This window comes from Rhinolophus sinicus, chromosome 2, assembly GCF_057876585.1.
Source record: "Rhinolophus sinicus isolate RSI-liver-muscle chromosome 2, RSI-T2T, whole genome shotgun sequence".
Classification (NCBI taxonomy): Eukaryota; Metazoa; Chordata; class Mammalia; order Chiroptera; family Rhinolophidae; genus Rhinolophus; species Rhinolophus sinicus.
This window is the reverse complement of record NC_142502.1, coordinates 164365109-164380938: the sequence shown is the minus strand read 5'-3', so window position 1 is coordinate 164380938 and position 15830 is coordinate 164365109. Positions and strand designations below refer to the sequence as shown.

Here is a 15830-nt window from a genome sequence, read left to right as displayed (position 1 = left end):
AACACCTTTAGTTCTTTTAGGAAGCACCTGCTCATATCTTTTGTCTATTTTTGAAAATAACTAAGCTGTCTTTTAGTTATTGATTTGTAGTTCTTTACATACTCTGGATATGAGTCCTTCATTGGTTATAGATATTACAAATATTGTCTCCAGCCTATAGCTTGATTTTTGTCCATTGTTAAAAAGGTGTTCATACATTTAATGAAGTCCAGTTTATCAATCTTTTCTTTTATGGTGTTTTTGTGTCCTGTTTAAGAAATCTTTGCCTATTGCAAGGTCATGAAAATTTCCTATGTTTGCTTCTGCAAGCTTTAATATTTTAAATCTTTCTACTCACTCTAGAATAAAAGTTTAGTTGGGCAGAAAATACTACGTCCTCTTAGTACTTTGAAGTTATCGCTCAACTGACTGCTGGCCTCTAGAGTTGCAGAGAAGCCTCCTGTCATTCTAATTGTAGTTTCCCTTCTCTCTCACAGCTTAAAACATGTTCTATAGTTTCACTGCAATGTTTTTGGCTGTGGGCTTATTTTTATTTACCCTGCCCAATATTTGGAATTCATTTTTGATCTGGGAACTTGTGTCTTCATTTCTGGAACATTCTCAATTTTTATCTCTTCAAATATTGCTCCGCCATCATTCTTTGTCCTGAAACTCCTATTAGATGTATACTGAAGCCTTGCAATGTAGACTTTATTACTCTTAAGTGATCTTTCATATTATCTTGGTCTCTGTCACGTTCTCAGTGGACTTCTCAATTCTATCTTCCAATTTACTAATTTTATCCTTGAAGTAGGTCTGGAAAATGTTATACTACATAATGAGTTTTTATTGTAATGCCTTATATTTAAATTCCAGTATCTTTTGATACCTACTTGTTCTTGTTTCTTTTCTGCCTGTTTTGTTTCACGATGTTTCCTTTGTAAATTAATCATTTATCTCTTTAAGTATCCTAAACTTCTTTTAAACTCTTTTTATGTCTATTGTACAAAATTAATTTCGTCTAGAATGAATTTATTTTGTAATTGTTGATTTTGTTAGGCATTATTCTAAGCATTAGAATTTGTCTTGCATTTCAGAATTTTGTATTATAGGCTTCTTAGAGGTAGGCTTTACATTTCTGTTTTCCTTTTTTTCTCTCCCATCCCTTCATGATCACTTTTGTAGACCAGAACCTGCGACTGAAATGAGTTTTCAGTCGCAGGCTCTGTGATAATATTGGTTTAATATTGTGTGATACTTTGTTAAATTTTAAGATATATTTGTTATAATGTAGTGATTCTGTCTCCCCCAGTTTTCTATAAATCCTTGTAGGCAGCAGGTTGGTAGATTTCCCCAGCATCCTATTAAAACCAGGGTCTTAGAACAAGAAGTCTTGCTCAGTTTCACGGAGCACATTTAGTCCTCATTATCCTTAAGAGCTAAACACCCAGCTACCAACAGCTCACTACCTTGAGTGTCTATTCCATTTCTGATCTTGTTTCTGAGTTTTGTCACGTATATTCCTTTTTTTTAAATGCTTTATTGACGTCTGTGTGCTTGAAGCAAGAGTAGAGGGGCTGTAGTGAAGCTTAAACTTACCATATTATTTTGCCTGAAAGTGTTAAATTTTTTTATGTTTTACAAATTCAACCCTGTGTTATAATAAAAGATATAGTGGATTTTAGAGTGACAATAAAGTAAGAGCTAGAAATCTCTGCATGACTATCAATGTTAACTATTAAGACAAACTCATACATTTTAGCCATTTGAAATATCCAAGGAGAGGGCAACCATTTTTCTACACCCATGATATCTGAATCATCTAGGTCCTGGACTTCTTTCCTACTGTGTTTCCCCAAAAATAAGACCTCGCCGGACCATCAGCTCTAATGCGTCTTTTGGAGCAAACATTACTATAAGACCCGGTCTTATGTTAAGACCGGGTCTTATATTATACAATATTATATAAGACCCGGTATAATATAATAAATATAATATAATAAATATAATATAATATAATATAATATAATATAATATAATATAATATAATATAATATAATACCGGGTCTTATATTAATTTTTGCTCAAAAAGACGCATTAGAGCTTATGGTCCGGCTTGGTTTTATTTTGGGGGAAACACAGTATTTACTTTATCCCTCTTATTCTTAATAATAATGTGCAATTGTCATATATTGTATTGAGTAACTGTGTGAAAGTGGTTAGCTAACTAGTTTAGGTAGGTTATTTTATTTAATTTTCACAAGAATCCTGCGTCCAATAATTATCAGTATTTTACAAATATAGATATGGAGGTTTTGAGATGTGAAATAAATTGCCGCCGGTCTCATAAAACTAATAAGTGGCAGGGTTTAGACTGGAACACAAGTAGTTTGACCTCAAATCCAAGTTCTATGGTCTTTTCATTGACGAGGTACTCATGGACTTTCCTTAGCCTTGCTATGTTTAGACAATTGAGTGTCAGCTGTAAATGCCTCCCCTCTATGGGATCTGATTTTTTATAATGGATAAGTGACACTTTTTCTGTGTTTTGTAAGATAATAGAAACAACTGTTGACAATGACCCTCTGAGGAATGGGCAAGAAAGCTGAGTAGACAGCAGTTAATACTATGGCTTTAGATGGAAACAAGAAGATTCCAATTTTAATGGAAATGTTGGGTTTTTATGCAGATTTGTTTGGGTATGTAATTGAAGTACTTACCTCTGCTAAGTCTTCAAAGCAGCTTCCTACTAATGGATGGGGACTGCCTTCATCAGTCATTTCTACAGTATCTTCTATATGGCCCAGTAACTTTACACTAAGTTCATGTATATCTACAATCCGACTAAATATATTTTCTACATCCTGTTGGGAGAAAAAACATTAATTCAGTTAGGTTGTATAATAAAAACAAATTTTTAGCCAATAAGTCATTTTATAATCATAAAATTTAACATGGCAGATACAGTGAGAAATTTTAAAGACTTACAAATATAAGTAAAAGGTAATTCAAAAATTTCTTTTGCAATAATGTACAATTTGCAATTACATTTCTTTAGGTCAGTGGTTCTCAAACATTTTGGTCTCAGTACTCATTCACACTCTTAAAAATTACTGAAGACTCTAAAGGGCTTTTGTTTATAATCCATCATCAATATTTATTATATTAGAAATTAAAAACAAGAAAATTTTTAAATATTAAGAATAACTAGCACTTTTATGAAAACTACATTTTTCTAAAACAAACAAAAATTTAGTGAGAAAAATAACATTGTTAATGTTTTTGCACATCTCTACATCTAGTTTAATAGAAGACAGGTGGATGTTGATATGTATTTCCACGTTCAAGCTGTTGTGGTACATTGTTTTGGTTTAAGCATATTGAGAAAATCTGGCTTTACACAGATAGGTAGTTGGAAAAGGAAGCAGTATTTTAATAGTCTATTCAAATAATTGTGAATATCATTTTCTTCTTTCTGTAGTTTCTTTGTTATGTCATATACCATAAAATTCACTCTTTTTGAGGGTACTATTCAATGGTTTTCACAGAGCTAGCTGTTCAATCATCAGCATTATCAAATTCCAGAACATCCATTAGCAGCACTCTCCAGTCTACTTTTCCCCTCTGTCGCTGGCAACCACTAATCTACTTTCTATCTCTATTGATTTGCCTATTCTGGATAGTTCCAATATACAGATAGATTTCAATCTAAAATATTAAAAGACCAAATCCATTAGTACCATCACTGATTGTGGGAGTGGATGCAAATTTCCCAAAATTCTAATTTCACTTGAAAGTTCAAATTTTAATCACTTTCAACAAATACTGCCAGTTATTTTCCTTGAAGTGACATGTGGGTACACTTTGTTTATTCCCACCACCACACTTCATTCATTTTTTAGAAATGTCTGTTAAATACACGTCTGAATAATCATAGTTTGTCAATCATTCTTTAAGGTAAAAGTAGTGAAAAAAGTTGCTAGTTGTTAGCTACTCAAACAATCATACTCTTACAGCGCTTTTCCTCAAGACAACGACCACACTTGGGTACGCAGCACAAGTGCTTTATGCGTGCTATCTTCTCTAACCCAGGCTTTCTTGTGGCACACCAAGCTCTTGTTCTACCAGTAATGACAAAGAATCTATATGAATCCATATCGTCCCCTTTTACTTCATTTATTCATTCTATTCTTCTATTATTTTATTTTTACTAATAATTGCTACGCATACAAGAATACTCAATACAACACTTCGTAACTTGTATAAAATTTTCTGTAGGTTAGATTCCTGGACAAAGATTTTTGTCATCGGGTATATATTTATAGTATCAATGGATATTTTCTTTAAAAGAGTCCGCTAGTTTACACTCTCATCAGTAGTGTATGGGAGTAATAGTTTTGCCAAGACCTTACAACACTAAATATTGTCAATCTTAACTTTTAAAAAAATGCTTACTTGAAAAACAAGTACTAATTTGCATTTATCCAATTACTATTTTTTGATTTGATTACTTCTATCAGTGACCATACTTTTTTGGTTAAATCAACATTGACATTTGATTTGTCTCCCATCCAAGTACTAACCAGGCCCGACCCTGCTTAGCTTCCGAGATCAGATGAGATCGGGCGCATTCAGGGTGGTATGGCTGTAGATGACATGTGATTTGTATCCAGTAAGATACACCTATTTTAAATGTACTTTTTGATGAGATTTTATGTAGTTACTTACTTAAAACTATGACCATAATCAAGATAAATAACACTTTCATTACCATAGAAATTTCTTCGTGTCCCCTCCCCTTTAATCACCACTATTGCCCCCAGGAAACAAAATGATCTGCTTTCTATCATTATAGACTAGAACTGTCTTTTCTAGAATACTAAATAGAATCATATACAATCTTTTGTGTCTAGATTTTTTTGCTCATGTTTTTGAGATGAATCCATATTGCTGCATATATAACCACTTCATTCATTTTTATGCTAAATATTATTCCGTTGTATGGACATACCACAATTTGCATATCCATTCACTTGTTGGATATTTGGGTTGTTTCCAGTTTGGAGCGGTTACGAAAAAGGCTGCTATGAAAATTCATGAACAAGTTTTGTATGGATATGCTTTCATTTCTTCTGGGTAAAAACCCAGGAGTGAAATTGCTAGGTAGTACAGCTAGTTTCTACTTGATATGGTAGAAACCTGCCAAACTCTTTCCTAAGTATTTACACCAAATTACATTCTCACAAGCAATGTGAGAATTTTTTATTCCCACTAGGAGTTGCTCCACATTCTTTTCAACATTAGGTATCATCAGTCTTTTTAATTGTATCTTTTTAATAAGTGTACAGTAGTACCTCACTGTGGTCTTTTTGCCTTTCTCTGATGACTATTGATGTTGGGCATCTTTTGATGTGCTTTTCAGTCATTGGTATATCTTCTGTTATAAAGTGTTTGATTTTTTTGCCCACTTAAAAATACCAGGTTGTTTTTAAATTGTAAAAATTCTTTATATGTTTGGATATAAGTCCTTTGTTAGACATATGTATTTCAAATTGGTTCTACCAATCTGTGGCTTATCTTTTTATTTTTCTGACAATGTCTTTTGAAGAGCAAAAGATTTTCACTTTAATAAAGTCCAATTCACTAATTTTTATGGTTCTTGATTTTTGTGTCTTAAGAAATCTTTGCCTATCGTTTACTCCTTTATTTTTTAAAACAACTTTATTAAAACACAACTTACATACCATGCAATTCATCCATTTAAACAGTTCAATGGATTTTTTTTTTTACTGTATGGATCTGTGCAACCTGTAATCTACTCCTTTCTTTTTTTTTTTTTTTTTTTTAATGTTCATTCATTGCCTTAACTTGAGCCCTAGTCTCAGCCTCTGTAGTGAGCACTGCTTCGCTATCACTCACCCATGGTTATGTGGCGACAGTTCTGGAAATTACTAGATCAGTAATCTCTTCTCTAATTTTTAATGTTATTGGCTCCCTCCTTTGTGCTCCACAAAATACTGTTGTCATACTTCTATTATGGTAATTACCACAGTGTATTGCAATTTATTATTTATTAAATTTATTTGGGTGACATTGGTTAGTAAAATTATATAGGTTTCAAGTGTATAATTCAATAATACATCATCTATATACTGCATTGTGTATTCACCACCCAAAGTCAGTTCTCCCCCATCACCATATATTTGACCCCCTTTACCCTGTTCTACCACCCCTTCCTCCCTTACCCTCTGGTAACCACTAAACTGTTGTCTGTGTCTAGGAGTTTCTGTTTCTTTGTTTGTCTTGTTCCTTTGTTGTTTTCAGTTTTATATCCCACATATGAGTGAAGTCATATGGTTCTTGACTTTTTCTATCTGACTTATTTCGCTTAGCATGATAATCACAAGATCCAGCCATATTGCTGTAAATGGCAGTATTTCATCTTTTCTTATCATCGAGTAATATTCCATTGTGTATATCTTCTTCTTTATCCAATCATATATGGAATGGTACTTTGGTTGTTTCTATGTCTTGGCCACCATGAATAATACTGCAATGAACATCAGGGTACATATATCTTTATGGATAAATGTTTTCAGATTTTGGGGGTAGATACCCAGAAGAGGGATTATTGGGTCATGTGGTAATTCTATTCTTAATTTTTTGAGGAACCTCCATACTGTTTTCTATAGTGGCTGTACCACTTTATATTCCCACCAACAGTGTATGAGAGCTCCTTTTTCTCCACAGCCTCTCCAACACTTATTATTTTTCTTGTTGATGATAGCCATTCTAACAGGTATGAAGTGATATTTCATTGTGGTTTTGATTTGCATTTCCCTAAGAGCGAGTGAAGTTGAGCATTTTTTTTAAAATCTGTTGGTCATTTGTATGTCTTCTTGGGAGAAATGTCCATTCATGTCCTCTGCCCATTTTTTTAATTGGATTTTTGTTGTTGTTGTTAAGTTGTATGAGTTCCTTATATATTTTGGATAGTAACCCCTTATCGGACATGTTGTTTGCAAAAATCTTCTCCCGTTAGGTTGGGTGCCTGCAACTTAATTTTAAGTTTACAGCTCTGTCTTGAGTAGTTAAATTTGAGGGAAGAACTGTTTCTTATTCATCTTTGAATCCCCATTGCTAAGTATGGTGCTTAACAATATAGACAGCACTGATGAAGTGCTGGTTGAATGACTCAAATGAGTTAAAAAATTCTCCCACTTAAACAAGAGGCTTTATATTCTTTGAAGTACATGGAAGATTCTGTGAATTCATTTGCACTTATACAATTATTCTAGCTTAGATTTTGTCTTTTAATTTCTGATGTTTAACTTACTGAAACGGTTGTAGCAACTTTATTTGTGATCATAGTCACTATGAATTAAATCTCACAATTAAAAAAAAATCACCAAATTAGCGATCATGAACTATACAAATTCAAATGTCATTGGTCATGTAAAATTAACACATGCAATGATATACGTGTACACAATGATACTTACATTAGCTGAAAACAATTTTGAGTTGGAGACAAAGGGCTCTCTAAAAACTTTTATAATTAAATTTAGTTCCCTTATGTATTGTCGAATTTCTGCCATAAATGCTTTTACCAAATCATAATAAGTTTGCTCTCCTGAGGTGGAAGGCTCTTCATCAGTTAAAGATAATATATTTATATCTTCTACATCTTGATGAAACATATCCATCAATACCTACATAGTCAGAGATATAAAAAAAGTATAATAAAATATGAATCTATAGGAAAATTTGAAGTGAAGCACCCTAAGTTATCCTTTAAATACAGTTCTTAAATGATAAAAAGCAAACACACAATTATTTCTTCTTGGATGTACTGCCACTGCCCCCTCCATAGCTTCTCTAAAAAGAATTCTACATGCGGCATCACAAACTGACTCCTCCAAGTTCTCTTATCAATAGCATTATCTGTCAGTCTGTCTATTACTTCTAATTTGTTCCCAAATCCTATCTTGGATTTCTATCTTAGTTCTCTCGTTTTATACCCTTGCCATCACCACTTCATTCCAGGGCCTCACTACCTCATCTCTGAATAATTCTTATAGCTTTCTAGTTGGCTTCTTTACCTACATTTATTGGAAATTGATCAAAACAAGTCCTTTTTTCCCCAAGAAGTCTACTATTATTACTCTTGCTGTACTTCACGTTTCCCCTTCTATGAACTTCTACCTCGTCATCCCCATAACAATAAAAAAAATCTTATCTTGTATTACTTGTTGCACAAATGTAAGTATCTCTTCATCAACTCTGAAACCTTGTTTTATACTTCTCTTGCATCTCCTCACTGTGTGAGTACAGTATGTACTCAAAAATATTTTATTTATCTGAGTCATTCAAAAGTTTCAAATATTTTATATTCATTGAAAAATCATTGTTTTTAAAACCAAATAGTTATTCATTTAAAAATATGAAAACATTTGAAATTCTCATCAGATCAAGTGATTTCTACTCTATACAATCACATTCTAAAAGAACAAATAAACACTAAAACATAATTAAGGGGATTCAGTAATCAGAAAGAATATTTCAAGTCAAGTAGAGTACAGTGAGAAAAAAATGGAATGAAATGCTTCATCAGAAAATATTTTCTTTTCTCCCAAGTCATTTTTATAAAATGAAAATGCTGAGGCATTACAGTGCAATGACTGAAAGTTTAGATTCAGACAGATCTGGAGGTCAAATCTAGGCTTTGAAATGTCACATAATAATCTGAACCGATTTCTTTACTTTTGTGGACTTCAGTTTTCCTATTATAAAATGTAGATAAGAGCACCATAGGGTGGTATCATAAGGACCAAATGAAATGAGTCACAGATATACTTAACTTTCAAAAATGTTTCCTGTTAATATTATTAGAGTAAAAACATATAAGTAATAGCTAAAGAATGCTCTGTATATAAAACTCTCAAGGGTTTAGTATTTTTACATTTTCAAAAATTGTTTTCAAGTAAATCCATAACCTTCTAAGTCTTCCAATCCAAATAAAATTTTAAGAAATTCACTAATAAGAGATACTACTGTTATTAACCCTACTTGCAGAAACACATAAAAGAAAAACTGCATGACACATTTAAATACATCTGAAGACTATATATAATAATCTATTCCCATTAAATGGTATCCTGAGTACTTGCTATTAGATTATTGGAAATATACTCTGACACATAATATACAATTTTACTCTGTCTGAATAGTATGTTAGCATCCAATAAGTGACGAACAAAAATTTAAGAATAAAACTTATAGAAGATCAGTATCCTACCTTATCAGCACACATTGCTACTTTAATATCTTGTTTTGTAATTTCATAATGCCGTATATTTCGTACATAATTCCCCACCAGCTTTAAAATGTCTGCAGAAATATATTCTAATACTGCTACTATATAAACAGAAACCTGGTGGTCAATTTTATAACCTAGGACCTCCTGAAAAATTAAAAGAAAAGCATGTTTAAAAGTCATATACTATAAATTTGACACAGTGATTAAAAAAACATGCATACAATTTAGTTTATCTTTTACTGAGGTGTGTGATTATTTAACATCATTTAATTTTAAGTGGCTCATCTATGAATAATATACATATTGCTACTTGGAAATGTAAGCTAAGAAAAGGTATGACAAAGTTACCTATGATCATATAAAATACCTAAGAAGTATTATACAAATTACTAAATAGATAATCTTTAACTTAGGAAGGGAAGCCCAAATTTGGGGGTGGGGGTGGGGAATGCTCGTTGGTATCTAAGTCAGAATACCTGGAATTAACTATGACAAAAGAGTTTTTTTTTTCTCTATGCAGAAAAAGAGTTAATATATTATTGGTATATGGGAATATCTACTAGTCTTATACCTCTATCCTTATTTCCAAAGAAACCTGGGCTTCCCAAAATCCTAGTAGCTCATTCCTGGTATCTGGATTGTTTCTATGGAAAAAATATTCATGCTATGTCTTACTGAACAATAATGGTTATTAAAAGCATGTTAAATAGTCCTATTATTAGACTTCAAAGAGAGCATGGACTTTGTGGGGCTTACCAGCCCTGTGAACTTGGACTAAAAGTTACTTATCACTTTCTGCCTCAGTTACCTCACCTACAAACTGGGGATGATGATAATAACTTTGCTGAGTAATAAAATTTAGAGATAACGTATGTAAGCATTAGCATTCTGCTTATGTTATAGTATATACAAAATTATTGATATCAAAAGTATTAAGGTTTTAATTATTATAATACCTATATTCTTAATGTGAGAGTTAATCAATAGTTTATTCATTGTATTCAATAAAATAAAAATATCATTATTAGAGTTTCTAGCAGTTATTCTTTCTATCAGTTCTAGAGAAATATGACCAACTGACTTAAATGCCAAGTAGAACTGGATGGTTTAGGTGCGCTTTAGGGAATTTTTGTTCAAAGATTACACATAATCCCATGGCAGTCTCACTAAGGTCCTTACGCACCTAATGATGTGAAGGGCTAAGATCTGAAGGAATTATAGGGACATTTAGGTCTAACTAACAAGAAAGGGGTTTTATAAATTCTCTTTGAGGTTCTACTAACATCTGAGACGAACAACATGCACAATTACAACTTTTCCTAGTTCCTTCAATTTGCTTGACTATTACTATTGGTATGAAATTACTTTAAACCATTTTGCCCAACTTACACTTCCCTATTATCATATCATCCGCTCCACAACATGAATTCCTAGAAAAATTAAAATGAGAAAATTTTACCTTTCACTTGACTCTATTACCCATAAAATATACTCTTTGTGTTTGAAAATTATGGGTTTTATTTTGCTTTTAAAGGGCAAAAAGGCAGTAGTTCAGCTTTACCTTTAATAAAGGATGAATTTTTTCTACTGGGAGAGATAAAGGGTTTCTTCGTTTCCTCTTTTCAATAGCCGATTGGGCATCAGCTATTGCCCACTTATCAATTGGATGAGGGAAACTTTTTTGAACACGTTCCTTGGAAAATAGGAAAATTAACAACTAAGCAACAAATATATTAAACAGTACTCTTCGCTTATAATTTACTTTTAAAATCAAAGAATACCAAAAGCAGGCTTTTCACATGTGGTATAACTTATACTACAAATATACTTAAGTTAAGAAAAACTAACTGTCAATGTATTAGTTTTTTAACTAGGCAATTAAGAGACTAAACATTCATTGTATTATCTAGGGGGAAAATCACATTCTGAATTTCAACTTCACTGTGAAAAAGCTAATGACAAGAATGAGTAGAAGCCATTTTAAACATTACTTACATAAAAATTCAAGGAACAAAACCTAAGCTCAAGAAGTAAATATCTAAATCCAACTATCATTCATTTGTCCTTACTTTTCAATACAAACTCAAGTAACATTTTGCACTTGAAACTTCTAAGAATTTTTTTTCTTTATCCATCATGCAAAACTTGACTTCAAAACTATTTACAAATCATGGAAATCAAGGAATTACACCGGTAACAGCAATTTTAATAGTCGTACACGGTAGCTCATCATTAGAGTCTGCATCCTCCATAGGTCATTCATTAATTTTTAACAAAATACTTCATTTTAATTTCCAGCACTTATTCGTTAGAATTTCCACTGAAAGTAAAACACCTCACGTTAATGTAAAAGTGGAATTTCCCTACTTTAATAAACTAATGAAATTCACTTCAAACAAAAGGTACTTTCATCCTCTCAAGTTTTTAAAACAAGATACAATAATTAAAACCAGTAGAGGTCGCTATTACATAATTTTAACACACGAATTTTGAATTACTCAGTATTTACCAAAGTAGTATTTACCGCAGTAGTCGACTAGATAAAATTAAACATCACTCCTGATTATAAAACTAAATATCAGCTGACAAATATAAGAAGCAATCATTTTAAGTCTAATTAATGGAATTAGAGATATATTGAAAGCATTATTGTAGTTAAAAATGGAGTTTACAAACTTTTTTAAATGCCTAGCTGAAAAGCTATTTGCATTGATATCTTCTATTCATTTAAAAAAAATGTTAGCTGAGCAATACACTAAAGTGATTTTATAATTTACTAATGGGTGACAACCTAGAGTCTAAAAAGCACTGGTGTGTAGTGGTGATAGAAAAGTAGAAGAGAACAGAAGCTGAACTCAATTTGACAATTCTAAATATATTGTCTTTGAAAATAAATCATTGGGTAATTACAGAGGCAAACTGTAGGCAGAGGTTGAGGTGGAAGAAAAAAAAAACAGAACAGCAATCCCTTCCCATCTCAATTTTATCCATCTAATCCCAAGTTTATCTATTGTTTTAAGAAAGAAGGGGAAAGTAAATCAGGAATGACAACAGAAGGCAAGAAAGAAAACATAATAATGACGTACACATTTTAAACTTACTTACTAGTGTATTATTGGAATCAAATTACCAACTACATACTTATGTAACACCAAGAGTCGAATGTATGGGAAAAGATTGGTAGGGTCAACAAAAGATGCTTTGAATGTGGAAAGGCCAAGTGGAAAGAAATACTTTATCTCCTCTAGTGGCAAACTTTATTTGTACAATTATTTAAAAAATGTTTTTAAAGTAAAAGAGCCCAAGGAGGAATGATTAATGAAAGATTCATGAATTGGAATTCTATTTCTCTGCTACTTTTAAGATTAGTAATTTCATTTGTTTGAAATAAGAAACTTCACCCTAATTAACATTTAGTTAATTGGGAACATTTAGTGGCTTTGGAAAAAATAAATGAGATACAAAAAAATGCTAGGTTTGAGATTCAGCCCTGTCTCTTATTAACAAAACCTTGTCTTTTGCTTTACATAATAAAGGGGTCTAAATAGATAATCTTGAAGATCAATTCCAATACAAATATCCTAGGACCTATGGAAATTCCTACACATGCATTTCAGTGCAAAACTCCAGACCACAGGTACTTTTAAAGTCTTATTAATAGTAACAAAAGCTTAGAATGTGTGGGAGATTTTTTTTTTTTTTCTAGAAAGGTAGAAAATATGGAGAAACTACTTGGGAAATCTAAATGTTAATGGAAAACTTATTAGACATAAGGACTCTTTAGGATGAAAAAGAAAAGAGCTTAACAAAAAATGAATGGAAAGAAAGCAAACTTAAAAAAATTTTAGGATATGATTGATGGGAAAAAAAAGTCTAAGATAAAAGAGGCCAAGAAAACCTGAGTTAAATGAAAAGAAAAATGTATCAGTGTCCTAAGAAATGAAAGTTCGTTAAAAACAGGCACAAGAGCCAGAAAGAGAAACAGGAAAGATATTACAAATGGCAGTCAGTCTAGTCATCTAGAAAGAAATAAAGGACAAGTACAATTATGAAAGGACAAAACGGTTTAAGAAATTACTTTACCAGGGAAATATCACACACAAAAAAATACTACTAGTTTTTGCTTCTGTTCTTCTAAAAGATTAAGTATAGACAATAAGGAGAGGGAGAACAAACCAGATTGGAATAATTTTTATAAACTATCTCTTAAAACTTAAATTATTTTGAAAAGACAGGGCCAAATAACATTTATCCCTCTTCTGCATTCCCAGAGCCTTCCTTATACATCTGGAATACTGCCTGACTGATAAGATACTCAGATACTGGTGGCATGGATGAGTGAATATTGGCTACATCAATAAAACAAAATCCCATTCATTTGGACTATTACAGTTTACAATTTGTGATGATCTTAATACAACTTAAAACTTTTAAATTAGCAAAATTATAGAAAAGTATGTAATCCATCAGTTTTCAAGCACTTCTGAAGTATCTATTTTCCTAAAACTATAGGGCAACTAAAAATCATTTTCAGTTTTTCATTAAAACAAATTCTATAGGGGCCAAATAGTAAGCAAGAATTGCCACTTTACTCTGAATTATGCTTATACTTTAAAGTAATCAAAATGTATTTAGAAAGATCAAAAAATTCATATATTCCACTAGCTCAGATTGATCTATTTTTATAGTACATTTTTATATAGCTCAAAAAATTTTTTTAAATTTTGATAAAATCTTACCCCAGGATGTATTTGAAAGACTTGCTAAATTCATGGTCCTTATTATTTTAATAGAGTGCTACAAATGTGTTTTTAAAATTAAAGAAATGTATTTAAAAAATAAAGAATCCGAATGAATGAAGAAAATGGAAAATTGTCTCCTGATAAAAGAATCTAAGATACCATTATACAATTATAGTCATCTAAATATCTCTGTATCTCAATATTCTTATCTAAATACCCTTAGGGGAATGGTATAGGAAGAAGGGTATTTGACTATTGACTGGAAAAAACACAGGTTTCCATCTTCTTTTTATTTTTTATTCTGTTCCACCATTCTGAGATTAATTGTCTAATATATAAAATAAGGAGAATAACAACTACTACACCGGGTTGTTGTAAGGACATAAAGATGTATATAACAGTGCTTTGAAATTACAAAGCCTGTTACACAACTGATTGCTATTTCTATTACTGTCATATATTCTCATTCAAAAATTCATTCCCAACAACACCAAAGCCAGCTCATTGGAATATCACATGGCTATATCTATTTTAAGGGCCCTGGTTAAATGCTTAAACATAACAAGACAGGACATAGGGTAAATATCTTTGATATCTCAGAAATTTTCTAAGTATTAAAAAACTATAAAATACCCTATATTAGTCTTTAGTACCTACATATTGATTACATCTGTGAAAGTGGGAAGACTGAGAGACTCACTAGTAACTTTCAAGAATTCATCATCTCCTCCAATATTGGAAAATTATAAATTAGTTTCTATATTAATTAAAAGGAGGAAATTAGACAAACATAGGTATAGTACAACATACCTGTAAAGAGCTGAATTTGAGAATGCAATTGTTATCAAACTAGCAAATTCCTGGGATGTACCAACATCAGAATGATAAGCAAGACAAGATCTGTCAATTCCATTCTAATACAGTAGGCAAAGGGTTGGATGTTACATTTTATAAACACTGTGGGAGAACCTAACTAGGATCCAAAAGAGCAAATGGAATTGTTAATGAGAAGAGTCAGGCAATCAGTTCTGTTCAATATCTACTATAAAGCCCAATGTAATTAGTGCCTAAAGGAAATGATGAATAAAAGATATTTGACCTTATAATTCAATGGGAAAATAGGATAAAAAATGAAATACGGTTTGACTTAAGCAATCAAGTAAGTTGGTATTCCATAGTACACAATCTTTTCTATATCCACAACCTCTGTAACTGAATGTTCCTTAATATCTCTGCTCAGCTGAAATCTGGATCTCCCCTGACAACTTCTAGAGCAGGAAGTGCCCTTGTCCCAAAACCCACATGAAGGTGGATTTAGCTTCTTTTCCACATCATAAGCTGCTTCTGAAACATCACTTTTATCTACGCATGTAAAGGGCTCTGTCATCCCATGTGACTTTATTGTCTACATTAAGAACACATAAAATACCGTGGCCTCATAATTCAGCACCTGTCGTCCAGCCACCAACACACGGCCACACCCTATTTTGTAACCATGTTACCCCAGAAATCTTACATTCCAACAACTGTCTCTGATCCCAATCTATTCTTCTATTTCTCTCACTGAGGTATTCTAGTGCTACCAGTTCTCTGACCTTATTGGGAAATTCAAAACCCTGTTCCCTCCATGTTTTTCCAATCTGTCTGCTTTCTCCTACCTGGCAGAATAGTTTAGTGGAATGTTTGCCCCAGAAAAGTCTTGGCTTCATTATTTATTAGCTGTGACCTTGGGCAACTTAACCTCTCTGGGCTTCAGTTTCCACATTTATTCATTCAACATATATTTCCTG

General features: G+C 32.1%; 1 protein-coding gene across 3 annotated transcripts in view; it reads right to left on the bottom strand.

Moving 5' to 3' along the window:
• SOS1 (SOS Ras/Rac guanine nucleotide exchange factor 1) overlaps positions 1-15830 on the bottom strand; it is a 119961-nt gene that overhangs the window by 58118 nt on the left and 46013 nt on the right. For 2 of the 3 annotated variants that reach the window (XM_019742393.3, XM_019742402.3), the window contains exons 3-6: positions 10860-10991; positions 9278-9442; positions 7482-7691; positions 2700-2843 (exon numbers count right to left, since the gene is read on the bottom strand). In XM_019742393.3, coding sequence (XP_019597952.1) covers positions 2700-2843; positions 7482-7691; positions 9278-9442; positions 10860-10991 — 651 coding nt within the window. The remainder of the gene's footprint in view (positions 1-2699; positions 2844-7481; positions 7692-9277; positions 9443-10859; positions 10992-15830) is intronic. The other variant, XM_019742420.3, reaches the window with a different exon arrangement.